This window comes from Cyprinodon variegatus, unplaced genomic scaffold, assembly GCF_000732505.1.
Source record: "Cyprinodon variegatus isolate N-32 unplaced genomic scaffold, C_variegatus-1.0 Scaffold1047, whole genome shotgun sequence".
NCBI classification, from domain to species: Eukaryota; Metazoa; Chordata; class Actinopteri; order Cyprinodontiformes; family Cyprinodontidae; genus Cyprinodon; species Cyprinodon variegatus.
The window spans coordinates 114,918-140,288 of record NW_015151500.1 but is presented as its reverse complement, the minus strand read 5'-3'; the positions used below and the strand labels follow the sequence as shown (position 1 = coordinate 140,288).

Below are 25,371 nucleotides of genomic sequence, written 5' to 3'. Positions count from 1 at the left end.
CATTTTAATGTGTTTGGATTGCTACAGACGTCATACAACTCACTTTTTTGAACTGATACATAAACAGATCCAATGTGTTCTAGCCTTGGCTCTAAAACAAACATAAGTATTTGCCGTTATCGGAGAATTCCCTCTAAAAGGAGTCTGAGAGATGAATTAGAGGGCAGACAGCCTTTAGGACTAACCTAATGACGTCTTCTTTAGATACAAATAATGTAATATGTAATAAGTATTTCAAATAAAACTTTTTCTCTCTCTTTTCTGTCTTTAACAAAAGATCTGCTTTAAAGTTTATATTTCATGTGTTTTAATTTTTAAAATTTTTAACTGAAATGATTTATGAGAAGGTCCATCTTTACAGATTTTCTGTATTTAGAAAGATACAAATGTTTTGGCTAAAAAAAAGAGACAGCGAATTTGACATTAAATTGAGTAGAAAGCAACTCTTCACAGACCAAAACCAACTAAAGTACAGGTAGTATAGGTTGATACTAAAGGAGGGATTGGTGGACATTTCTAAATGTATTTAATAAATCTGCTATTCTGTCATCCTTTTCTGTTTGCTGAAATATGATCTTTAAATGACTTGTGCTTAATATTTTCCACATTTCACCCATGATGCAAGAGCACTGATATAAAATGATACGTCTACTCACGTTTGACCCCGACTCCCTATTTATGCATGATTTATAGCAGAGTACACTTAAACAGATGTTCTGTATAGATGAAGAATACTGGAAAAAAATCTAAACCCACAGTGCCTCATTAGTAATATATCATCATTCTTCAGATTGGGACCAGTTGCAGAATGACTGGAAGTTGTATAAATATGCGACTTAATGTGTAGTGAAAGTATACAATACAATGTACAGCACTAATTGCAGCAGAAAACTTGCTTTGGATAAAAATACTTTCAACACTAACTGTTTATCAAAACGTACCTCTTTGGATTCAGTGCTGATGGGACTCAGTAGGAGAGAGTAAAGGACATCTTTACCCCCCAGGAAGAGCCGATCTCGGTACTCATCAAGAAAGACAGCGCTGAGAGACAGTTGGCCATCATGGCCACTGAAGAGGGAGGACCTGTTGGTGGACAGCAGGTCTGCAGAAAGAATAAAGCACAAACGGTTAACGGCAATTAAAGCAGCATGCTTTGTTTTGCTATTGTTGACATTGACAAACAGACACATTTAATCACAAACGTTTTTCTCTTGAAATAAATTCTCCTTTTATGTTCTCCTCACAGTATTTGGACACAAGCAGGCTCTCAGCATTTGCAGGGAAACATGGATGCAATTATCTAAATAATTAGTTCAGCATATAATGCATTTAGTTTGAGGTTAAGAAGTTAAATATCAAGCTCTAAAATAATTTCCATATGCTCAATTCATATGAGCTCCTATCTTATGGGTTTCCTTGGGTTTTATTAAATGTCTGCCAATTTTTTTAATCTGCCTAAATATCTACAATGGGGATTTGTTTTGACACTAAACATACAGCTACTATGGTTATTTACTCAAACCCAGCAGGTCAATTGTGATATTATAGGGATTGCTTCTGTTGAACTATACAAATGACACACTTAGTGTCACTAAACCAGGATCCCTTTACCACAAATCTATTTGTTTTACATTAATGCCTTCCATCTGTGTAGAATACAAATAACCAAATAATCTTCCAGTTCTTAGGGCATTAACAAACCAGTAATCTATTTGGTCAAACCAGTCTGGAGGAAAGCTAAAACAAACAGGCCTCTGACATTCAATATGGTCTTATCTACAGTACACACTAATAAACAATAAGAGGAAAATTTTCCCTCTAAAAAGCATTTAGAGTGGCTCTTTTTTTATTCCTTAATGATCAAGCATTTTAGTCAAACATGCTATTGTTTCTTGTTTTATCCGACTTTCTGTCCAACTAATAAAGTGAGAAAGCGATATACAGACAAGGCTATTTAATTTCTGTTGAAATGAAACAGAAATGACTGACGCTTGATATGTGGTTTCCAATGTTACTTAGTAAATCTAAATACATTTTGAGTGGTACAGCGACCCTAATGACTAACAGGTTTATAGAGAGCAGATGAGAAAAAAAATCTAACACCAAAACCAAGCACAAACTCTCTCTTTAGTCACACTTATACCCACAGTAAATGTAACAGTAGCTATTAATTCAGCATTTCCACTATTGTTTAATCTAAACTTCACAAAAGGAAACATTACTAGGTCTAATTTAAGGTAAAATATTTTGTTTGCTACCTTGTGTGTTTGCAAATGACATCTCTTTAGTTTCTTCCTAGAAAATGCTAAAGGAATACAGGACACAAAAATCAGCATCTGAATTAGAGAATTGCTTCAGCATAGTGAGGCACAAGGATCATCAACTATCAGTGAAATTTACTTGATCGTAACTCATCCTCAGTTTCTTCACAGTTAAGGTCAGAAGGGAAAACTCAAATCTAATGAAGTCTATAGGGAGGTTAAACTAGCCTGTACCACCTTAAGTCACACTGTGAAAGTTTCCTTTTAGTGAAGACATGAGGCAAAAACCTAGAGGAGAAAAATATTCAACATACACATTTTTAATGACAAATAAAGTAGATGTGAAATTGAAAGAAAAAACTGTCATGTGTGCAATTAAAAGTATGAAGACAACATATTTTCTTTAAGAAGCAGTTCAGGAGTCAAAAGGTTGACTTTACAGCTCTGCAGTTGTGGTAAAGTTGACATGACTTTAAGTTCAGATAGACGCAGGGGTCTTCTCTTATCATCTAACAACCACTGCTTGACACAAGCTTATCCTGCTTCTACTCTTTAAGTTGACTCTTTCTTTATCTGTCAACATGAAGATGTGGGCAAAAAAAAAAAAAAAATCTTGTGACAAAATGTCATCTAACTGTCAAAGCCCCGCTGATGTAGATGGGGGTCAGAATCACCTTTCTGTTCATCCCTCATCACTTATCTGTCACACTCCCTCTCTTTCAACCCAATACACCCTTGCTAACACACTCATGCAAACACAAGGATGGTGAAAATGGGGCTTGAGTCACTCTGCACTTGGTGAGCCGTATTGAAAGAGTGAAGCTGGAAGACCCCGTCACACCTTGTCCATCACTGTGGCTTTACAGACAAACACTGGATCTGTTTTTATAAGAGATCTCACTTTCTCACACTCATGAGCTTCCAAACGGGGCCAGAAATGTCCCACTTGGGCAGCAAGATAATATTATTTCATTTATTTGTTTCCCGTCAATTTGCTTGTTTTAGAACCATTCATTTATTGTATTAGCGACCTACTGTGTACCTCTCAACAAAAAGCCTCACATGGGATTGTCTTCAGCCACTGCCAGATATCAGGAGGAAAATGCTGGTATACAGGGCCTTGTAAAAGCAAACCAAGCACAAAGAGGGAGGGAAATTGTGTTTGGCCAAATTTTCTTTGTTGTATTTCTGCATGGCAACGAATCTATTACAGCTATAAAGACTGTTTATTTTCCTTGAAATGAGGCCGCATTTGTGAGAAAAACGTATTTAACTGTAGAGTGGCAGAGCCGAGTATATGTGCCACTCCCAAGAAAACATTACCAGTCTCCCCCAGTGCCAAACGGCTTTCTCTGCCATTAATTCTTGCTTTTTTCATTTATTGCATTGGAAGAAGTTTGAAGACACACATTTTTTTTTGGCATTCAACAGTTTATTAATTTTACCAACAGGGATGGAAAATTGCACCGAATAACCAGGCACAACCAAGACAGCCTGAAGCCTCCTTCTAAGCCCAGTCCCACACTGTTTGGGGATGGCATCTCATTAATTTGTCAAAAAGCATTAGACACAAAGTATTAGGTTGTATTCGTCTGTCTATTCACAGCATAGTTACCTTGATCTAAATCTTTAATGTGTTTTAGATCATGACTGCAGACAGGCTGCTGCGTCCTCTAACCTCTTAGCTTCTAGTGGTAATCTCTGATAAACTGTTCTGTTGGGGCAACCATTAACATATCAAGGATTGAAGATCAGTTTTAGGATATAGAGGTATTGCCACTAAAGAATAAAACTTTAAATCACTCAACAAGGGGATTGCTTCTTATAATAACAATCCCTGTTTTCTTAGGCAGGAAGAGACCATCCAACACCATCATGCTCCCTTAGCCAAAAGCTGCTTGGTATTGGGAGACATATTATGCCAAGATTTTCAGCTGTCCGCATACCGAACTCTAATGTTAAAACCATCAATGCCAAGGATCACTGATACAACAAAGAAATTATTGTGAAAAAGCATTTTTCTTTTTATTTGAACCTTGAACTTTTTAAGAAACTGTAACATTACAGCCACTTTCTTGTATTTCAATAGTTTTATTTAAGACTCCAAAACAGTACAACCATGTTGTTAAGTGAAAGTAAGCAAATACATTTTTATATGTGATTCTAATGTAAAGAGATGTGAGAAACTTTAGGAATTATAAATAGTTTTGAAATCAGTGTAACTGTTCAAAAATGAGATGGTTTAAATCTCTTATGTTGAAAAAAAATAAAATATGGTTTTAGGTAGACAGTACACCTGGAATTTTGTAAAAAATGTACCATATTATATAATAGATCATATAGAAAAATAGCAGATTAGCTTATAAAACCTCCTCATTAACCATAACAAAGAGCTTACTGCAGTGTTGTGAAAAAAAATTTTTAGTATTTAAAAACATATAAGCTGTTTCTCTGATACATTTCCCTCAAACCATTAAATTAAAGACCACTATGATTCAGAAACATTGGTAAAAAATATATATATATATATATATATATATATATATATATATATATATATATATATATATATATATAGTCTTATGTAATGCTTCAAAACCGTGAGGCGTTATAATTATTTCTACAAAAACACCGTTATTAGTCAACAGTGGGAGGAAGACTTCAGAGGTAGAACATTAAAGCTTGTGGCGACACAATAATGAGGGAAAAGGAAGCAGGGAGGCAACAGGGATTTTCACAGTGGGGAGAAAAATAAGTTAAAGCAAGAACAGGAAAGTTAGAAAGAAAAGGAAGGAAATGTGGTCATTAGATGCAGCAGAGTCAGAAAATAATGAGCTGAGAGAAGATAAAGAAGAATCCAGAAAAGACCGCAGTGTAAAAGATTCATCACAAAACATCGACCACATGTCATCGTGCTTTACCTCAGATGATGAAAATGTGTTTCTGACATTGATTTTATTTTAAACAGCGCTTGTAGTGCTTATATTCTTATATTGTATCACATAAAGAGTAATGTTATAGGCTGCTCAGTGGGGCAGTGGATAGCACTGGGTTCTCTCTGGGTACTCCGACTTCCTCCCACAGTCCAAAAACATGACTGTTAGGTTAATTGGCTTCTCTAAATTCTCCTTAGGTGTGAGAGTGTGTGTGAATGGTTGTTTGTCCTGTTTGTCTCTGTGTTGGCCTGCGATGGACTGGCGACCTGTCCGCATGAAGCTGGACACTAGCATCCCTTACAACCCCGTCTGGGATAAGCGTGACGGAAATGGATGATATTAATTATAGGAATACATTTGCTAACATATTGTTAAAAAATTACCGTGTACTTTCATAATACCAATCTTTGTTTATGTCCAAGTATCAAGATAAGACTTCAGAGTACTTTTACAGACTAATGGAAAATCGTAAAAGTGTCTGGAGTGATCATACACAAAGGGACCACATAGAAAAGAGGATAATTTATAGGACACAGCATAAAGTTTAGTATTTTACGACATGAAGACAGTATTTCCGTTGGCAGTTTAATGACTTGGATCCATAATCTTTCTCTGTTCTTGGGAAATATATACGATTACCTCAGATATAGCAACATTTTCCATCTATCTTTGTGCTGGCTATTTTGGATCGCTACTCAGCAGCTTATGTTATCTGAAATGCTTTCCTGTAGCAGACTTTTTAATGTAATGCAATAACTCAAATGTTAGTTTTAAGAAACCTATAGTAAAAAAATAACTCAGTTTATCTGCCAAGTGCTAATACTTATTAGTTTTCTTTTTTGCACATTTTAAAAAGAGTCAATACTGCAAAAACAATCTAGAAATAAGTCAGCATTTCTTAAATCAAGTGTATTTACCCTTAATTTGATTGGGTTAATAGGATGATTTGTCTATGGAATTAGTATTTTTACTAATAAAATAACATAATTAGATAATATGCACTAAATAAAATACAATGTAATAGTTTTTTCTTATTTTAAATGTAAATTGTCTTGTTCCATTGGCAAATTTTCTCAACTTCTTTTTCAATTAAAGAACAAAAGCAATTACTTTAAGAAAAAATGAAAGACATTTTTTTTTTTCCCAGAAGATTGATGGACAATTTGTGCTCCATGTAAGAGCAGTAATATAAAAAGCCTACGTTGGTTGATCTTGTGGTTTGACTTTACACTTACAGCAGGATGATTATAGGATATTAAGGGGACATTTTCTTGACAATTTAATCCTGGGGGCACGAGCAAACTTTAAAGCAGAATCCCATTTTTGTTTTTTCCTAAATGGATCTGTACAAGTATTTGATCAATACAGTATGTTTTTCAACTTTCTTGAAATATCTAGTTTCTTCTCTTTTTACCCATTAAAGGAGAAAGTGTTCTGAGGAAAAAAGAATCCTGCTTTATAACCTTCATGTGTTGTAGTATTTATCCTAAACTCATTTGGATGCATAAGCAGAGACGTGTTTGATGTCTACTTCTCTTCCGCTCCATCTTTAAACCTCATTAATCACTCACTGATATATACATGTCCGTCTCTAACCAGAGCAAAAATGTAAGCACCTTAGAGTACATTACACAAAGAAACTAAAATGCCAAACAGAGGAGGAAAGGTGAGCTAACAGCTTCCATGTGTGGCTTGTTATCACTCCAGCAATTCACGGCTTAAAAGTCACACCAGAGTCTAACCTCTTTCTCCTCCCCTGTTGACTTTCCATCTGCACCTCTCCTTCTTCAATCAGTTCCTTTTTTCTATTTTCCTCCATGCTCTGTAAATTCATCTTTCATGTCCTGTCTTATTATTTCTCTCCTCTTGAAGGACTTTTTTGAATACCGTATCTGCAGTTTCATCTCTCCTGTCTGTCTATCTGTCTTCCTGACTCTCTCCCCTTTGCAACCTGATCTCTTTTCCTTTTTTGTCTTTTTTACAATCTAGTGCCTGCACACCATATAGAGCTGCAAAGCTCTGACAGCATCCAAGGTAAAACATCTGCCTTCAATGTGTATCACTTCCCCACCGGCAGTGAGCCGACGCTGCTGCCACAAACAGCAGACGTGCCAAACCAAAGCGACAGGCGAGGCAGCATCTGGTTTCACTGTGTCTAACCTAAGCCCTTGCATCTCCCCGCTGCGAGATCTGCGGAGATGTTTATGCAATCATTTATTCAGTGTTCTGCTTAGTCAGCCCGCCATGTTGAGATGCCTGTCAGATCTGGCAGAGGGACATGTGGACATCTTATTCACTTTTGTGGCTTGTGGTTTTCCTTTGATGTGGGGGCTTACATGAGCTCTCCATTACGCAAAGAACAGTAAAATGTAATCAAACTGCTGAAATAGGATTAGAAAAAAAATTTGGTTGTGAGGAAAATTACTTTAATAAACATTTGAGTTTTCTTCCACATGAGTTTAAAATATTTTCTCTGGAAACTCTTATCCACAGCTGTGTTTCTTTCATCCCTTCTTCTTGTAAACTCTTCACTCTGTGTAGGTGTCCCAGCACTGTTAGGATTTGTTCTGACACTCCAAAAACATGCAGTTTAGGGTCCCCGCTGACTTTAAACTGCATGCAGAGTCAGTTGTTTTCTTACCCTGGCTGGGTTTCTATAGTTTGGATGACATTTGAATATGATGGGCCAGGAAACACCCAATGCTGCCAATATGAGGTTTTTCTTATGCTAAGATATCTATTTACAATTCTTATTCAATAGGATATAAATCCTCAAAACTAAATTGAACAAACATGATCACTAAAAGTCTGCTATAAAGTTTCTAAAGTCATTAAATGTGGATGTAAGGGGAAAGTCCCTCAGATATTCAAAACCTTGGTACCCTTCCCCACCTGTTGTGATGTATTGGCCCTCAGCTGTTGAGTAGAGCTTCAATGCATTTCTCTGGGTAGAGGGAAACTCACATTTAGGAAACAGCTGGAACACTAAGAGTAATAGAAGACTGCACACTTTTTATGCACCTGATTACCACAACATACACATTTCAGGATAATAATAGTTTAATAGATTAGAAAAAAAAACCTTTAAGCAGTGTAATTCATCCAAATAAAGCACATATTTAATTGTTTCCTATTTAAAATGAGGAAGTTTGTGTGTGTGTGCTGCTATCATTCATTGTAAAATTTGACCAATGTTGAACAGTTTGAGTCTTCCAGGATTCAAAGGGTGGATTGTTCTTTCATTTCCAGGCAATAGCTAAAAATCCTTTGTTTTACATGTATTAACCTGACCTCTGCTCTTCCTCTTCATAGCTATTGTTAGTAATTTCAAAAACTGACTAAATGTGTTACTGGCAAATGTTTGGAAATTTTCCAACCACCCTTTCCTGTAAACCCAAATGATACCTTTGTTTCCAGAAAGGGCAACTCCTGCCTATATTTTGCCATTTGCACATTTAGACTTAGACTTAGATTTAGATAGACTTTGTTGTCATTTTGTACACACATAGTGTAAACAAAATAAAATGTAATTTCTTTTAGTACAGCTTCCAAGACATTTCCATTTCTTAAGTGCAGCAGTGATAAAATTCAAACATGGTGATCAAATGTAAACATTAGGCTGGCATATGATTTAACATTTAGCGCATTTTTTTTCTTTTTTTTAACCTAATTTATACAACATTCAGCAGTCTAATGGGAGTGGGGAAGAAGCTGTTTTAGAATCTGCTGGACCTGCATCGGATGCTTCGAAGTCTCTTCTCAGAGGGCAGCAGGGACAGCAGTCCATGGTGGGGATGTTTGGGGTCATTTATAATGTTACGGGCTCGGGACTCACAGCGCCGGAATGATATGCCCAATGATCTTCCTTGCAGTTCCTGCAGAGAACTGCAATTTCTTACTGGCTCTGGCTTCTTATGTTGCCCACTTTCAGCATTATCAAATCAGCTCATGTTCCAGTATCTACTGTGTGTTTTGTGGGGTTTTGTGGTTCATTTCTGAATTTCAGTTATTCCTTGCATGGTTGTGCTGTGCGATTGGGTAATTACTTTCAAGTAGGTCTAGAAAAACAAAATTATTTCAAAGACTGAACACTTTATGGAATTATTAACAAAGGCATAAATCAAATTCCAATCATAATACTGTAGTTGGGTTTGGGTGTGAGATTATATTTTGCTCTTTAAGAGAGGAAACTTGAAGTCATCTACAAAAGGACTAATGAGCCATTTTCAAGTCCAAAAAGTCCAATTTTATAAGCTGTGTTTAAATTTATTTAAATGCCATCAAACCCACAATCTAAAAAAACATCTTTAATGACTTAAAAGGAAATTCAGAAGGGCTATAAAACAAATATTTATTATCCATGCTACTTTGTTGCTGTAAAAGCCAAAAGGTAAAAGAAAAAGCTGGTAATCATACTTTGAAATCTCTAATGTACAAATTGTTCAGAGGTGAAGTGTAGGCTCTATTGAACTTTTGACAGGTTTACACCCATGCATATCTATAGGCACAAACGCATGCATGATCGCTATCAGTGTTATTGTGGCTTAGTGGGGCAGAAAGAGAGGAACACATCTGAAGCCTATTAGACCCCCTGTACTTCAAAATATATACCAGACCCTTGCCCCCCCCCCATGAATAAATAGGTCCCTGATTCAGACACATCTTTCCACATCATAGCTGACAAAACTGGCTGTTTCTCTAACGGTTCCTCCTCTACATTTCATTTCATCGAGCGCTGACACGCAAACACTCTGACAGAGTTTCATTAGACTCATTACACCGCTGACTGAGTTCCCAAGGTATCATTAGATCTCAGCTGTATATTATTGCACGGCGTCAAATATTTCTGGAATTTGCTATGTGCGCAAAAAAACATTGCACACCCTCCCACTCCTCTTTCATCCTTCTGTTCCAGGTTTGGTCTAACCTTCTATCATTGTATCTGCCCTGTCTGCATAATTAATCACAAGGTGTATATTATAGGAGCTAGAAAGTAAAATATGCACTAATTTCATTACTAGTGCTCTGGTTCCTAAATACTGTTCAAGATTAAACAAAAAATAAAAATAAAGTTTTTAATAGAGTATATTTCTTAAATGAGCTCAGCTGCATTGCTTCTTTACTGTACCTTGCCTAGATGGAGTTTTTTGTTTATACTAGGCAAAAAAAAGGCAAAAGTTTTGTCATCGGCATATAATAAGAAGTCTCATACTGTAGATCGGTACAGTATATTCCACACTGGCCTCTTACCCCTAATGATATATCGTTGTTTTATCTAACTAAAATATCAGATTACGTTGCTAAGACTTGGGAAGATGGTTTGAATTAACAGCTTTCAAAACTAAGCAGATCTTTACTGTCATTGTTTAGTTTCATGGAAGTGTACTGGCAGGAAAACAGCAGCACAGAAATCCGATGACAGATTTAAGTTGGAGATATGGCGCCAAAATTGTTCCTCTTCCTCGTTGGAGACGTCATGGCTCGTAATTTAACTAAGTTAGACACATGTGATCATTTAAGTAATAACAATAAAAAGTGATACTAGCATCCAGGCTCTAAGGAGCTGACTGATTTAAGCTTCTTGTCATCACAGAGTTTCAGTTTCATTAACACCTGCTTCTTTTATAATGACCTCCTTCTCTGTTTTCTATTTTTATAGTTGTATTGTTCTTCACAAATTAAAAGCAATCTAATCCCTCTGTGCTCTAGCGTTACTTAAAAAAAGAATCCTGTTATTTGATCTTCCCTCTAGGGCAAGTTAAAACAGAGCGTAGGATCTTACCTCACCCCCCTCTAAACACCTCTGCAATGAATATCTCCATCCTCCTTCTCCCTCGTTACGTCAACATCATCCTTTTCTATCTCCTTCTTTCTCTTTTCTTCCTCTCTGATATTCAGTAATTGTAGTTTTAACCATCGCTCTCTTAGCCATAATTGATCCCACTGAAATCCACCATGAAAAGCACCTAATCCTCCATCTTTCCTTGGTTTTCTTCTTGGACTTCAGTCTTCCATTTAACAACTTTTCTCAAATCTTTCACTGCCGTTGTGTTTGATCTGAAGCCTCTATTCTGTTAGTGAAATCTGCTTTGATGTGCTAAGCCAAATCACCACTGGCCTCACAAACACTTTAACTCAAAACAGCTCGATCCAGACACATGTGAAGTTCTACTTTATCCCTCATTAGATTTACTGAACACTTATACAGTATATAGAAGTTAAAACACACATTTGATTTCTACAAAACCTAAGATCTGTTAGGTGCTTTGATTGGGATTCTTAATCATATCATCAATAAATTCCAATTGAAAAGGATTTTTAGTGTCTTTCATGGCCAACATTTCTTTGTATTTGTATTTATTTTGTTCACTCTCAGTGCTATTTTAAAAATTTAACCTGACATTATATAAGCAATTAAGAGGTTTTGTTTTTTCGATTTTTATAGAAAGGCTAAATTCACAGCCCAAATTAAATTTGAAATGGTTGCATCATGAAAAAATCACAAAATAAAAGAGCAGGTCGAATGATAGGTACATTTATTTTAAACCGAAGCTATTCACTGGAAAAACCATATAGAAATAAGTTAAAATTTCCTAAATTAAGTGTATTTTCCCTTAATTTTAGTAGATAAATTAGATACTTTGCCAGTGGAATGAGTATTGTTACTCTTAAAATTAGATAATTAGATAATTTGCACTTGAAATAAGACAATGCAATTGTGTTTTCTTATTTTAAGTGGGAGTTGTCTTGTTCCATTGACAAAATGTCCCTCTTTCCTCCTCAATCCAAGAATAAATGCACATATTTTTAGAAAAAATGACTTATCTAGATTTCAATTTGTTCTCTGTATACTTTAAGATGACTTTTTTTACATTGTAAACTTGAACAGAAAATAAAAGACCAAAAACGATCCGAAAAAGCTCAAACTATATTTACTCCAACCTTACCAAATAGTACTGACATACGATAATGTTGACTACCTTGCTAAATAATACACAGATAACAAACAGTTCAACAAAAACAAGCTAGGGATAACGATGGGAAAGTAGAAGAATCCTAGAAGATATGCATAAAACTGTGCAAATGCTTTAAACGTATACCCACAAATATAACAGAAAGATTTAGATCATAGAATGTTTATGCATTAGTATTAATCAAAGTCCAACTATAATCTGTTTTGCTATTTTTTTTTTTAGATTTTTATCTGTAAATTACCGTATGTTGAAAATCCTGTATTTATTTCATTCCACTAAAGAATTACATTTATGTTGAATAAACAGAGTATACTTTCTGATGAGTAAGTTTGCTCAGATTAAGAGTTCCTTTTAAAAAAGCATTTAAGCAGGTGTTAAATCTAATCTCCAATACGCCAAATAACAATATAAAAACACGTTTCAATGGTGTGGTTTAATATTCTAATCTTTTCATAAACTAATCATAAAAAACTTAATAAATCTATAAATCTTCTCCCACTAATTCGGTCAGATTCATGGAGGGGCCAAGAAAGAAGCTAACAACCGTCCACACACACGCTCAGACCTAAGGACAATTTAGAAAGGCCAATGAACCTAACCGTTGTGTTTTTGGACTGTGGGAGGAAACCGGAGTACCCGGAGAGAACCTCCATGAAGGAATCAAACCCTGAACCTTCTTTCTGCAAGGCAATATAGAAACAAACAAAAATAAAAAATAAAACATCTATATAAACATCTGTATATTCTAATGTTTTACACTAAAAGAACTTTAGTAATATTATAGATAACTCAAGACTTATTGTTACTCTTTCAGATTAAACACCACCAAAATACATCTAACCTAAACTTTAGCAAACAGGAATATATAAAATGTTAGAATATTTTAATATTTGTGTTACAAGACTGGATGGTGGTGGAGTTCTTAGCACTGTTGCCTTCTAGCACAGAGGTTCTGGGTTTGACTCCTAGCCTGGTCTCTTCCTGCATGCAACTTGCATGTTCTCCCCTGCATGTGTGGCTTCTCTATGGCTACTTAGGCTTCCTCCCACAGTCCAGAATCATGCCTGTTAGGTTGGGGTCTCTAACCTCTTTAACCTAAGGTGTCTGTGAGCATGGTTGCCCTATCCAGGGTGTACTTTGTCTTACACACCAGCCCCCCATGATGCTGATAGCTGGCAGAAGACGGATGAGTGTTTCTGTTACTTTCTCAGCTGTGGTGTGCATCAGCTGCTGCATAACTTACAAATCATTCTTAAAGTACAATCCTTTATGCATCTCTGGCCTTTTCAGCTGCTGCTGTGGAACTAATTGATTGAATAAGGTGCTATGGGTTTTTTTTCCCTTCTTTTTTTGGGGGTCTCTAAAGTTCCCCATCTTTCTTCATACAAGGTTCCCACCAACTCCATCCTGTTTCTCAATTACTTCATGTTGGCTGTAAGCCAAAATGCTAGGTGGCTATACATGACTATAAAACTACAGTGCATGAAGACAGAAGGATCTTTGTTTTGGTTTATGACAGTAAGCTTTATGTTTCTTTTTGCTCGCTTGTTTTTCCCAGTGAAGACATGGCTAGACCATATGGTATTCTCTATTTAATAAAATATCAAAGGGAGATGGCTTTACCTCTCTATTTAAAAAATGATTCTAGACAGATTAGGCTTTTGCAAGCGGGAAAACTAAAACTTTTCATGAAACACTCTTAATGCATGAGCAAGTTCAGCTACAAAAGCTGCTGAATTGAAGTTTGTAGCTTGCAAAGGCACAGCGAAAACATAAATCACATATAATCACACTTATTAACAGAATGCACTTGTAACTAACTTTTTCTGACCCAAAAGTAAGGCAAGGCACAAATTTAGAGGATTTTGCATTCATATCATACAACAGAAGTTGTATGATGTGATATGTATTTTCAGCCTCTGAAAATCACCACCTTTTGGGGGGCTTTAGGGATGAGGAATCTAACAGATTTATTCCAATCTGTAAGTCACTGAAAAAAAAAATACATATTAGCTTGAAGGTCTTTCATGTTTTGTACATGTACATGTTTCAAATGAGAATATAATTTATTAAAGAAACTCTGTTATTTGAGTAAATTGCCTTATTTTCTCCATTCAAAGAGTTTGTATTTAGTTTTAGTCTTTACCAAAAAAAACTGAGACAATTTGTTATATCAGTGATTTCTGCAGACGGACAAAAGCTAAGACTAATGCTTAAAAGGGGCTTATGTTGTTATAACTTCTTCCCATGTGGTCACAAATTTTACTGCTACTGATTAGGAATTGCTCATATTTCCAGAACATTGTGGTGAATAAAGTATTTCTTACAAATAAATACATTTTTTTACAGATATTCCTGCCAGACAGTGGAAATATCTAACAGTTGAATGAAATGGAGTTAGACATCGAAACAAGCCCTGATTCCCTAAATCTCCTTTGTTTTTGAATGTCAGTCATACCAGCTTGTTCAGGTTTCAAAGTAATTCCTTCTATAAGGATGCCTTGTTTGTAGATTCATAGTTTCTGATCACACAAAAGGTGTAAGTCATGAAATCCATGAGAATCGGAGTGCCACAGCTGAACCCACTGCTACAGAACTGATGTAACTGTGACTCAGACATCAGACACGACACCATATCAGGCTAATTTATGCAGATAGTTTTCTCATCTCAGGAGGCAAGAAGCCGCAAATTGAAAGTGAGAGATGCCTTTTTGGCAACTTGAGGGCACTTAAAAATCCTTCCTGCATTGTTAGTGAACCCTTTTATATATATCTTCCCGCCTTGTTTTAATACAATTTAAAAAGAGGTAAAACAAGAGAATGTTGTTGTAAATCGATGCATCTGCTTAAAATGCAGCAGGACATTGTGATTTCCAGCTCTCTGTTCTCAGCATACGCACACTGTGCTAAATAGGAGCACATCAAAAGCAACACACATACTTCACTGACATGACAAGACTTGATCTTCAACAAAATCACCTTAATTTCCCCATGTTTTACAACAACAGATGCGAAACAGTGTAAAAGCAGCTGATTTAACATCTAATTTAAGCAAATTGTGTTTTAAATCTCCACATTTAGGACACAATAAAGATAGCAAATGCATACATCTTAGAGGCAAGAATCCCTGTAAGCTTCTATGAAAACAAGGTCTTTCATTGATTTCCCTTATGCCAAGGTAATGGCTCTATTTTTGGCAGTCCATGCGGCACTTGGGCTGTTTCTACTGTAAACCCTTTTCTTAGATGGGTTTCAAAGCACTGAGGATAGCTGGCAATCTAGTTTTAATCATATCAGTCCTCTATTTTCTTCTTCCTCCCTAATGCATCCGTTTCATGTCTGCCCTTAAACCCATAGACATTGATCTGAAACAAATTCACAGTCAGAGTCAATGTGAAGTACTTGTCAGCATGATGCATTGCACTGCCCCACATATGTAGAAACTCAAGAACTCTTCAAAAAACTCTTAAGATATATACAAACTTTGAAGATTTATATTTACCAGGGAGCTTTTAAAAACAGCTGGAAATTGTACTGATCCTTTTCTTTCACTTTAATGGTGTAGCAGAGTTTAGTGGGATTTCATAAATACTCTTTTAGGTCTTAAACACCCATTGGTCAGAATCTACTACTGTGATTTGTAGGGCTCATGTTAAAAACCCCATTGTGCTGAGGATATGTTGGTTGTTGTTGGCTACATCTGCAGCAGAGCTATGCAAACATTTTTTGCTTTAGTAATTGAATACCAGTGGACAGCCATACATATTTCCCAATGAAAAGAGATGTAAGAAGCTGTGGATCTTAATGTATACACACATGCACATTTCACATAGTTTTGCCGTTTACTAGGAGTACTTAGTAATCTATATGACAGATGATCAATGCCACCATTGTTGGGACTTGAACTCTCAACCTTTACTAGTCAAAGGGAGCAGTGTTCCTCGGTTTTCAGGTTGGCTATTCTTTCCCCTTTAACTGTCATTCCTACACCACTCTTTCAATCTCCTGTATTTTCTCCCCTTTTCTCTCCTTGAAGTAAAGCAATTGTCTTCTTTTTGCATCTGTTTTGCATCCTGTGCATCACTTATTTTGCATTCGATTCGGAAAGCTGATTGCTTTAAATGCATGCATAGATATACATGCCTGACATATGGGAGCAATTTGCATCAGGTCGCAAATTTTTCTCACTCCCACAAACACAGCAGCTGTAGAAGTGATGAGAAAAGTAAAGAAAATGTTTTACTTCTTATTATTTTAATTAAAAAAGAAATCTAGGTCTTGACCTTATGGACCATTCAGTAAAATGTTAAGAACATCAACTGCCTGGAGAAATCACGTCAGGCTGGCTTTTCTGTATCAGTACGTGAAGCAGCAGCTTGTAAGAGAAAGTATTGCAATTCAAATGAATTACTTTTCTGATTTATTCAGAAACAAAATAAAAATTGCTGGTGAAGATAGTCACTCATTCAGGTCATAATAATTCCAAAATAAAAATAAAAATCCACTGGACTTTGTTTCCAAGTTTGAAGATGTTTCGCTTCCCATCCAGGAAGCTTTTTTAATTCAAAATGGATTAGTGTTTCTTTGAGTTGAAAGGCTTTCTGGATGGGAAGCGAAACATCTTCAAACTTGGAAACAAAGTCCAGTGAATTGTTTTTTAATTTTTTTGAAAAATTAAAATTTGAAAATATTTCAAGTTATGAAATTATTTGCACTCTACACAAATATATGGTACAATTTCCTACTGTATTGTTTAGTATTTCTATAGCTACACAAAGAACCAGAGAGTCATTAATTCTTCTCCTTTTTTGAAAGCAGTACAAATAAATCTTTTCTGCAGGATTAGTATATTTGATTTTCTTTAATAACATGTAAATGAGATCCTCAGTAGAATTGTAAAAATACCACAAGGTTCCTATAATAAGTCTTTTCTTTCACCAACTTTCAGCAGATGGTATTTTTCCCACATATCCAATTTTTTTGAAAGCAAATCTCTCTGCCTTTTCTGTGACTAACATGCTATAATATGGGGACTGCCTTTCAAAAGTGGATTAATCAATGCAGAAAGATGATTTTAGTTGCCGGGTTAATTTAAGAAGCACATGCATCATGCATCAATTGGCAAACATTCACCAAACCCACATATTTTGCATTTTAAGAGTATTTGATCAGACAAGTTCAAGTGCCTAATTGGTGCAAGAACGTTCAAAGCACTGGTTCTTATTGTCCAGAATTTGATCCCAGGACCTGTTCTAACCCCTGCACCAATTTGCTGATGAGTCAGTAATTATGTGCAAACATCTGTGCGAAGGATTACTGCTTAAAAAGAAATATTGGTGTTCTTTAAACATATCCATCCACCACAGTTCTTCGCAAAAATAGAATGGAAAATAGAAGGGATGAGAACATTAATGGCTGGGATGTTGAGATTAACCGGTTAAATAAAAATAAAAAAAGCTTTAATTTGGGGTCTTGCTGAGTTAATTAAATTAAACCACTTGATAGGCTAAAGCTTAATTGATACTGTTATTGAGTTACACATGTTGTCTTATTTACAATATTGTTTGAAAAGCAAACAATGTTTCTCCAGACTGAGAGTGACCTTTGGTTAAATGTAGTTAAATGTATCTACTCCCCACTGAGCAGCAGAATGAACCATAAAACAGCATAAGCCCGGTGAAATTACTCAATCTGATAAAGTTAACTGAGCTATTTAAGATGCAGCCACCGTATAGAAAACAGCTCATATTTCAGAAAAATCAACAGCAAAAACAGAAAGCTAAAGAAAAAGTAATGAAATGCATGGCATTAGTAATGTTTCACAGTTAGAGAGATTTTAAGTTCAGCAGGTCAATGAGCACAAAGCAAGTTATTCAGAACAAGCCAGACTGAAATCACATAGGAACATTGCAATCAGTATATCTCTACATTGAGAGAATTAAACAATTACACAGTTTAAAAGGTTAGTTAAATCCAAAGTCGATTAAGTTTCATGTTTATAACTCAGATTAAAAAATAATGAATAAATGCTCCATTGTCTGGTGCTTTAGTATTGCATTGTTTCCTTAAGGTTATTTGAACAAATTATATTCAATCACAATGAAAAAAGGTAATCTAAACACTTCTGGCAATCTAAAAGGCATAATTTTAGTTATGGAAGAATAACAGTTTGGAACCACAACCTAGGAATTAAAGGTATAATATGGTTTGCTTTGTTCAGTTATGGGCCTCATTAGATTTTCTTCAGAAAACAAAACACACTGTTAACATTTAGAGCTTTTCTTTTATGACCATAGAAAATGTTAATCAAGGTTTAGGGGTCTCTTTAGGACATGTTAACTTCCAGGCTCCAGAGGTGAAAAGGAAAGACCACAGCTGACCCCTTCAAACCTGACAACAAACTGTTCAAAGAATCTCCCTTCTGCAACAAAAGCAGCTTCTTCCCATCCGTAGCTAACCTCATTACCAAGGTCCCCCCCCCCTGTCACTTTGCTGTTAAAAAAAAGAAAATTCTAACATCTCAGCACATGTGTATACTTTTTAATCTAAGTCCATATTTTGGTATATTTTTGTCATGATTTGGTGCTGATGAGTGGCTGGATTACTCATTTAATCCACCTACCTAACTCCGGCTGGTTTTTCATTACTGCCCGTCTGATCCACCTGCTCTTGCCTCTATTTAAGCTGCCTGAATCCAGTCCTCAGGTCCTGATTATTTCTCCCAAACCAGTGTGGAGAGTGTGTCCAGCGTTACGTTAGTGTTTCTAATTAACTATTCTGCCTCTCAACCACTGAGCCTGCTTGTTCCCATCTAATCTGTTTTAACCTGCCTACTTTCAGTCATCAAGATTATTTTCTAGCCATTGGTGAGGGTGATTCTGTGTTACCTTAATGTTTCTCAGTACCTGATCCTGACCTGTTCTGCCTCTCAACCACTGAGCCTGCCTGTTCCCATCTGAACTGTTTTTGGACTTCTTCTGGATTCCTCCTGTTTGCTAAACTTGGAGTTGCTTCCTGTCACCGACCTGGATTTTCCTCTTGAATCTCTTCGGACTTCTAATCTCATGGTTCTGAATCCTCAGCATATCCTCAACCCCGGCTTTGGCTTCGCCCCCTGGATTATCCTGCCTTCCTTTGTATGCTCAGATCTGGTCTCTTGCTTGTTCTCTGTCCTCCAAGGCTGCAGCATCTGGGACACTCTGTGTCTCCTTTCTCCAGAGGTTCCTGCTTTAGACGCCCTAGCCGCTGCAACTGCAGATCCGTTTTTTTTTTATTTTAAATTAACACTTTTTGAGTAATCTGACTATCTGCCTTGCCTTGAGTACAGGGTCCTCTGTTCTGAGCCTTGACAATTTTTTATATCTACCGGTAGTTGCTCGTCTTCTGCAAAAGTGGCACTATTTCTGTCTATTCTCATAAGCTTCCCATTCACTTGCATGTTTGTTTGTTTTTTCCAAATTACACCTCTCCAAATTAAAGAAATTTTCTCAATTTATGTTGACATAAGTTAATTTTATATGTAGCATCTTTTAACCAAACCAAATGCCTCTGATGTGTTGAACATGACTTGCTAGTAAAACTTTTTTTTTACTTTAAATCAAATTGATTCTGAAAAGAACAAAAATAAGGACATGGTTTCAATTAAATATTTATGTGCATTAAAGATCGGATGTATAGAGATAATTGTAAGAGTCAACTAAATTCAAACCAACTTTGACAAGGATTCATTAGGGTTTACAAGAAGAATCCTTCCTGTCATCCAAAGGCAGGATACCAAAACAATGCCACAAGACATTGCTTCCTGAATCTCAAGTTTAATTAATGTACAAAATACATGCCTAATCAGGAATCAGTTTGGAGACCTTAAATTTTCAAGACTGACCTAAGATTCTGTGAAAGATTGGTACCAAAATGTTGAGATGAACCCTTTGCAGTTAAATCCATATGGAAGAATTGCAAGAAGAGACTTGGTATGAATCAAGACCTCATAACAGTTCAACTAAGAAAGGCTATTCTTGGTGATTCATAGTAGTCATGGTCTGTGTGAAATAGTGCCTCTATTAGTACATATTTTCTTTTAATTCGGGAGCTTAATTTGCTCTTCAACCCAGCTCCCTTTGCATCTGTGGTCTCTGATCTGGCTCTGTGTTTGTCCTCGCCTCCTCAGCTCTCCTCCCATATTCACCGTTACTAATAAGAATATTGTCTTCAGTTCTACCAGATCTCCATCTGAGAGCTGTTACAGGAGAAATACTGCTGACATGCCACACAAGTGACACTCAGATGTCTATATCAGATGTGCAAACTCTGTGTGACTGCCACAGTGTCAAAAACACTTAGAAAAAACACGTTCAGCAGCCCCGTAGAACCAGATGTTCAATGGAAAACATCTTGAATGAAGAAGCTCAGAAAGCATCACCAACAACAACAACACACAAACAAAGTGCTAATTTAAAAAAGGCTTAGAAGCATTCAAATAGCACACACATATCCGTTCATAACATGCTATATATATATATATATATTTTTTATTTTATTTTTTTTTTTTTTTCTTCCACACTGTGTTTTTTGCCACTCAAATTATTTCATCTCAACATTCAAAGAGGTACAGTACATATTGCATCTTGCTCTTTGTATCATACTAACCGAAAGAAAGGGGGGAAGATACTGTACAGTACAGTATGTGTAGCATAGAAATTGCACAATTGGCTAAATGGTGCATTTACAGTTCTTAACTAAACGTATGCATTGTATTTAAATTTAGTACTGAAGACTGAAATTTTAGGTTTTATTCACTGGGTGGAAGCCTATAGAAGAGGACAAATATCTGTACCTTGTTGAAATACTTTGAAAATCACATAAGGAGTTTGTTGTGATGTAAAATAGTAAATACTGTGCATGGACTGCCTATTTTGAGAAAAAAAAAATCCACCATTGTCTGTCACAATTTCAGACAACTTAAAGTTTGTCATTTGTCTTCTGGCTGTAGATTTGTGGTGCTTCTCTCTGAGATATAAAGAGCCACACAGATCTAATATACTGGACATGTTCCCCTGCCTATCACATTTGAAGGATTAAGCAAAGATTGATTAGTCATCATTTTAAAACGTATATCCCAGAGTAAAGGGAAGCTCTGAATTATTAAAAAGGAAATATATTTTCACTTTAATCAACATTGAAAGGTAAAAAAAAATTAGTGAGTTAAAGGATATAGTACAATGTTCCAGTTACATTTCTCTTTGCGAAAAGTACTTGTGTGGTTAAGCAGACTCTGGATTTTGTAAAGCATAGCTATTTTCTTAATATTGACATTTTTACGTCCAATAAAAAAATAAATAGAAATGGATAAAACTAAATAGAAATTCAAATAAAACATAGAATTAAATGAAAGATTAGTTATGTATACATTTCTTAGCTGGAGGTAATGCAAATGCAGAATATTAAAAAGCACAAAAAGATTTTTAGGTATGTTTTACGTGGCTGCAAATAAGCCTGTAGGGTGCTTCAATTAGCGGTGCATTCATAAAATAGCCAATTACTTCTGGCCAAAAATGAATACCTATAGTACCTCTGAGATGCTTTTCCTCATCATTTTTAATTGGCCAAACTATTTGAACTAAGGTATCGCTTGCTTGTTGGTTTGCCCTCTGGTGTAGAGAACAGGAAGTGCATAAATGAAAGTTATTCCTGTATGCTTCGAGAACAGAACTTTCTGCAATTTTTAAATCATGCATAGGCCCAGCCTCCCTTTCACCATGTCTTTGAAAAAGATAAACGACTTTGGATTTATGTATGATTCCAAATTATGGTGCTAGAAACAGGTAACTAAATTAGTCACATGCTCATATTTGCTTTTTTTTAATCAATTCAAGATTTTACCCATGCATTTTATAGTTTAAAGTTAAACATTTGCCCCATCATGCTAAAAAATCCCACACCAAGTATTTCTTTTATTTAAAAAAAAGACATAAAAAGTTTTCTTCCAAATGCTTCTTAAAGTTAAGGCTCCAAAAAGAAAAAGTTGTTGATCGTCCAGCTTTTCATCTTTGTTATTTTTTTATTACTTTCTGATTTGAGTCTGAAATCATATGAAGGATTTGGGAGCTCTTCAGCTGAACTTGAGAAATACAGACGGCAATGAATGATTGCAGAGAATTAGTTATAATGCGTAAAAGATGGATGAAGATGGATGGAGAATGGACAAAGAAAAGCTCTAAAAGATGACAGAATGAGAGACGCCCTACATTCCAGCAGGTCTGCAGTCTGATTCTTTTTCCCAGCCCTGCAGCAGAACAACTCAGACTCAGCAGTAACAGCATTCAAGTAAGGCTAACTGAGAAGGCAAACTCATTAATTCAAAAGGGTGCAAAAGCCAAACAGACCCTTTTCCTTCTGAAAACCAGCACAGTGGGATTAAAACAGGACAGTGATCTAAGTGTCTGAGTTTTAAACCACCACCCCCATCCTCAGTGAGACAAGGTGAATATTGTATTTGAGAGAAAATGTCTGTTTCAGGTCGTACATAAGGACCAAAAATAAATTGTATATTGTCTTATTAGACAAAAAAAAAAAAAAACAGAAAACAGTTAACATATTTATTACAAAGAGTAATAAAGGTGGAATTAATTATGCAGATAGCTAGATGGATGGAAGGATGCACGGATAGACGGACAGATAGACGGACGGTCAGACAGATTCATTCTAATAAGCATTAAATTTTGTTTGAACAAAATAAAAATAAGAAATAAAGACCTTCAAACAAACTTTATACATTTATTTCCAGCCAAAAAGTAAAGGTATCAAAAAGTTATTGAGATTAATCAAAACAGAGAGCAGACACAGAGCACATGCACCCATATGGCCCTGTGTTAAATACGCTTGACTTCCTGCATGAACTTCTACCCGCTAATTGATTGAAATGAGATAATGATGGCTTTTCCTTCCACTAAATTACCTCCACATCCTCTTGGCAATGCCAACAGCCTATGGGTGTTTCTGGCCATTAAAACAGAAGGTGAGGCTAATAGCTGAGAACACAGCCAAACATGTGCAAACAGAAGGTTTAGAAAAAATATATAAATATATTAGAAAACCAATAAGGAACATTAAAGGAGGGTAAGAGATTTAGTAAGAGAAACAAGAGAGGAGGGCTAATGCAACACTGGGGGGACTTATGTATGGAGGGCAAACTGTGAGGTCACATTAAAGGTCAATGAGACAGGAAGCAAAGAGCTGTGTGGTCACTAATGAGAATCTTCAATGGCAAAGCTCTTCCCACACTCTTCATGAGGCACAAGAGGCGTCTTCCGTTCACATATAAGAGGGCTAGGTAATAGTCGGCGGCTAGAAATGCTGAATTTATCATGAAGTATTTTTTATTGCTAACAGAATTTGTGTATCAATTGCAGTGTTTCTAAATAATAACACAATGATTTGGTCTTATTTCAGCTAAATGAGGTCTGACTTTTGTTTTTAACAAATAAGTATCCATTAATTGATATTGTGTGTGCATTTTACTCTCATATGACCAATAACTGTGGGTCTGAAAGGATCACCTTTATAACACTAAGATAGCTTTTACTCAATATCGTAAAAAAAAAGGTAAATCTAAACAGGAACACGTTTATCTTTTATACTGCTGACTTATTTGTCTTAGCTTGCCCTGCTGAGGTCAACACAGAGCGCTGGATGTTGAAGGCCCCAAGATAAACAGCTGGTGGCGCCAGTCAGTAACCACAGCACAAAAAGCACTGTGGGTATGATGAGATTACATCATTTAACTAACAACCAGCAGTGAGAGCTCACACTTTGGGAATTACTCCAATTTGGTGATAAAGGAGGGAAGTGATTTGTATCTATTTGTAATGAGTGTTGTGGTCTGGAAAAGCAACAGTTTCAAAGCCAAATGGATTTCCCACATAATAACTTTTAAATATTAAAGTCAAAACCTCTAACAAAAACTCACTTTAACATTTCCTCTATGTATTTTCTTTTATTATATCAACATAGTACTTTCAAAACAAATAGTATTTCCTATCAAGGTTCTGCTTTTTGTGAATTCAAACACTGACCTCAGGGATTCGCAAGGCTGAAGAATAGAGACAAAGGCACTAATGCAAAAAAGTATGATATTTATTACCCTTTTTGAAGGAGAAGTTGTCTTTAATTTACAGTTCATATCGGACAGACCTTTCTACATTTCTACGTCGTTTATTCATCCCTCACCAACAAACTGACCTCTGCTTACTTTCATTTCTGCCAGGAAGACCAATAAGCTCAGATGGTGACTTTTCTCCTGAAAACTGAACAGGAGGAAATCCTGTGAGATATATCGGGCCAGTGATGATTGCAGAACAGCTCCAGGTTACACTGAATGAAACAATGAGCCGGGCTTGGCAGCAGCAGACAACAGTACTTACACACACTGTTTAACAGGCCCATTATCTTTAGGCATGAATGAGTCATGGATAACCACTCAGATTAGAGAAAAAAAGTAACAATGCAAAATGAACAAAAACAGACTGTATAGATATTATTTCCTTAAATAATCATGATTTACATTTTAGTATTAAATCCTGTACTATAAAAATGAGTTTCGAATGTTAGCTAATATGAAAATGTTCAATAAAAAAGTCAGATTAATTTTACTCAGTATTTACACTGATGCTGTTCAGCAGAGAACTACAATCCTGACATGATTTTATGGGTTACGCTATCAAGTAATATATCATCTTCATAACTGTTAAGAACTATTATATTGGAGCAGTTAAAATGAATGTGTTTCCAGATAACAGCCTCAGAGATCCCATTGTAGTTTATCCTCAGAAAATCAGACTTAACAAGAAGCTTAAAGTGGAAACTCCACCTGTGCTGCTATGAGTTTAGTGTATCATGTTGGTGAATGTGTGGAATCACCATTTAAAGGTGGGGGCGGGGCATACCTATTATAACATTTCAGCACATTTTTTCCTAATAGAGCTAAGTAATATAACCGTTTTTGACATTTATTTAATAATATTTAGTTACTTTAACACAATTGTTTTATGTTAGCAGGGTAGAACATAAAGCAATTGTGTCAAAGTTACTAAATGCTAAAAGCGGTTGCATTATTTTTTTCAGTGTACAAGAAAAACTTTATCTAAAGATGCCTTCTTTCTAAGTACTGTATCTTTTATGAAAAAACATGTTTAGATACATCTT

The 25,371-nt window shown here is 35.8% G+C and overlaps 1 protein-coding gene across 1 annotated transcript in view; it reads right to left on the bottom strand.

Moving 5' to 3' along the window:
- sema3g (sema domain, immunoglobulin domain (Ig), short basic domain, secreted, (semaphorin) 3G) overlaps positions 1-25,371 on the bottom strand; it is a 74,158-nt gene that overhangs the window by 47,377 nt on the left and 1,410 nt on the right. The window contains exon 2 of the mRNA XM_015399798.1: positions 942-1,102. Within this exon, the coding sequence (XP_015255284.1) occupies positions 942-1,102 (161 nt within the window). The remainder of the gene's footprint in view (positions 1-941; positions 1,103-25,371) is intronic.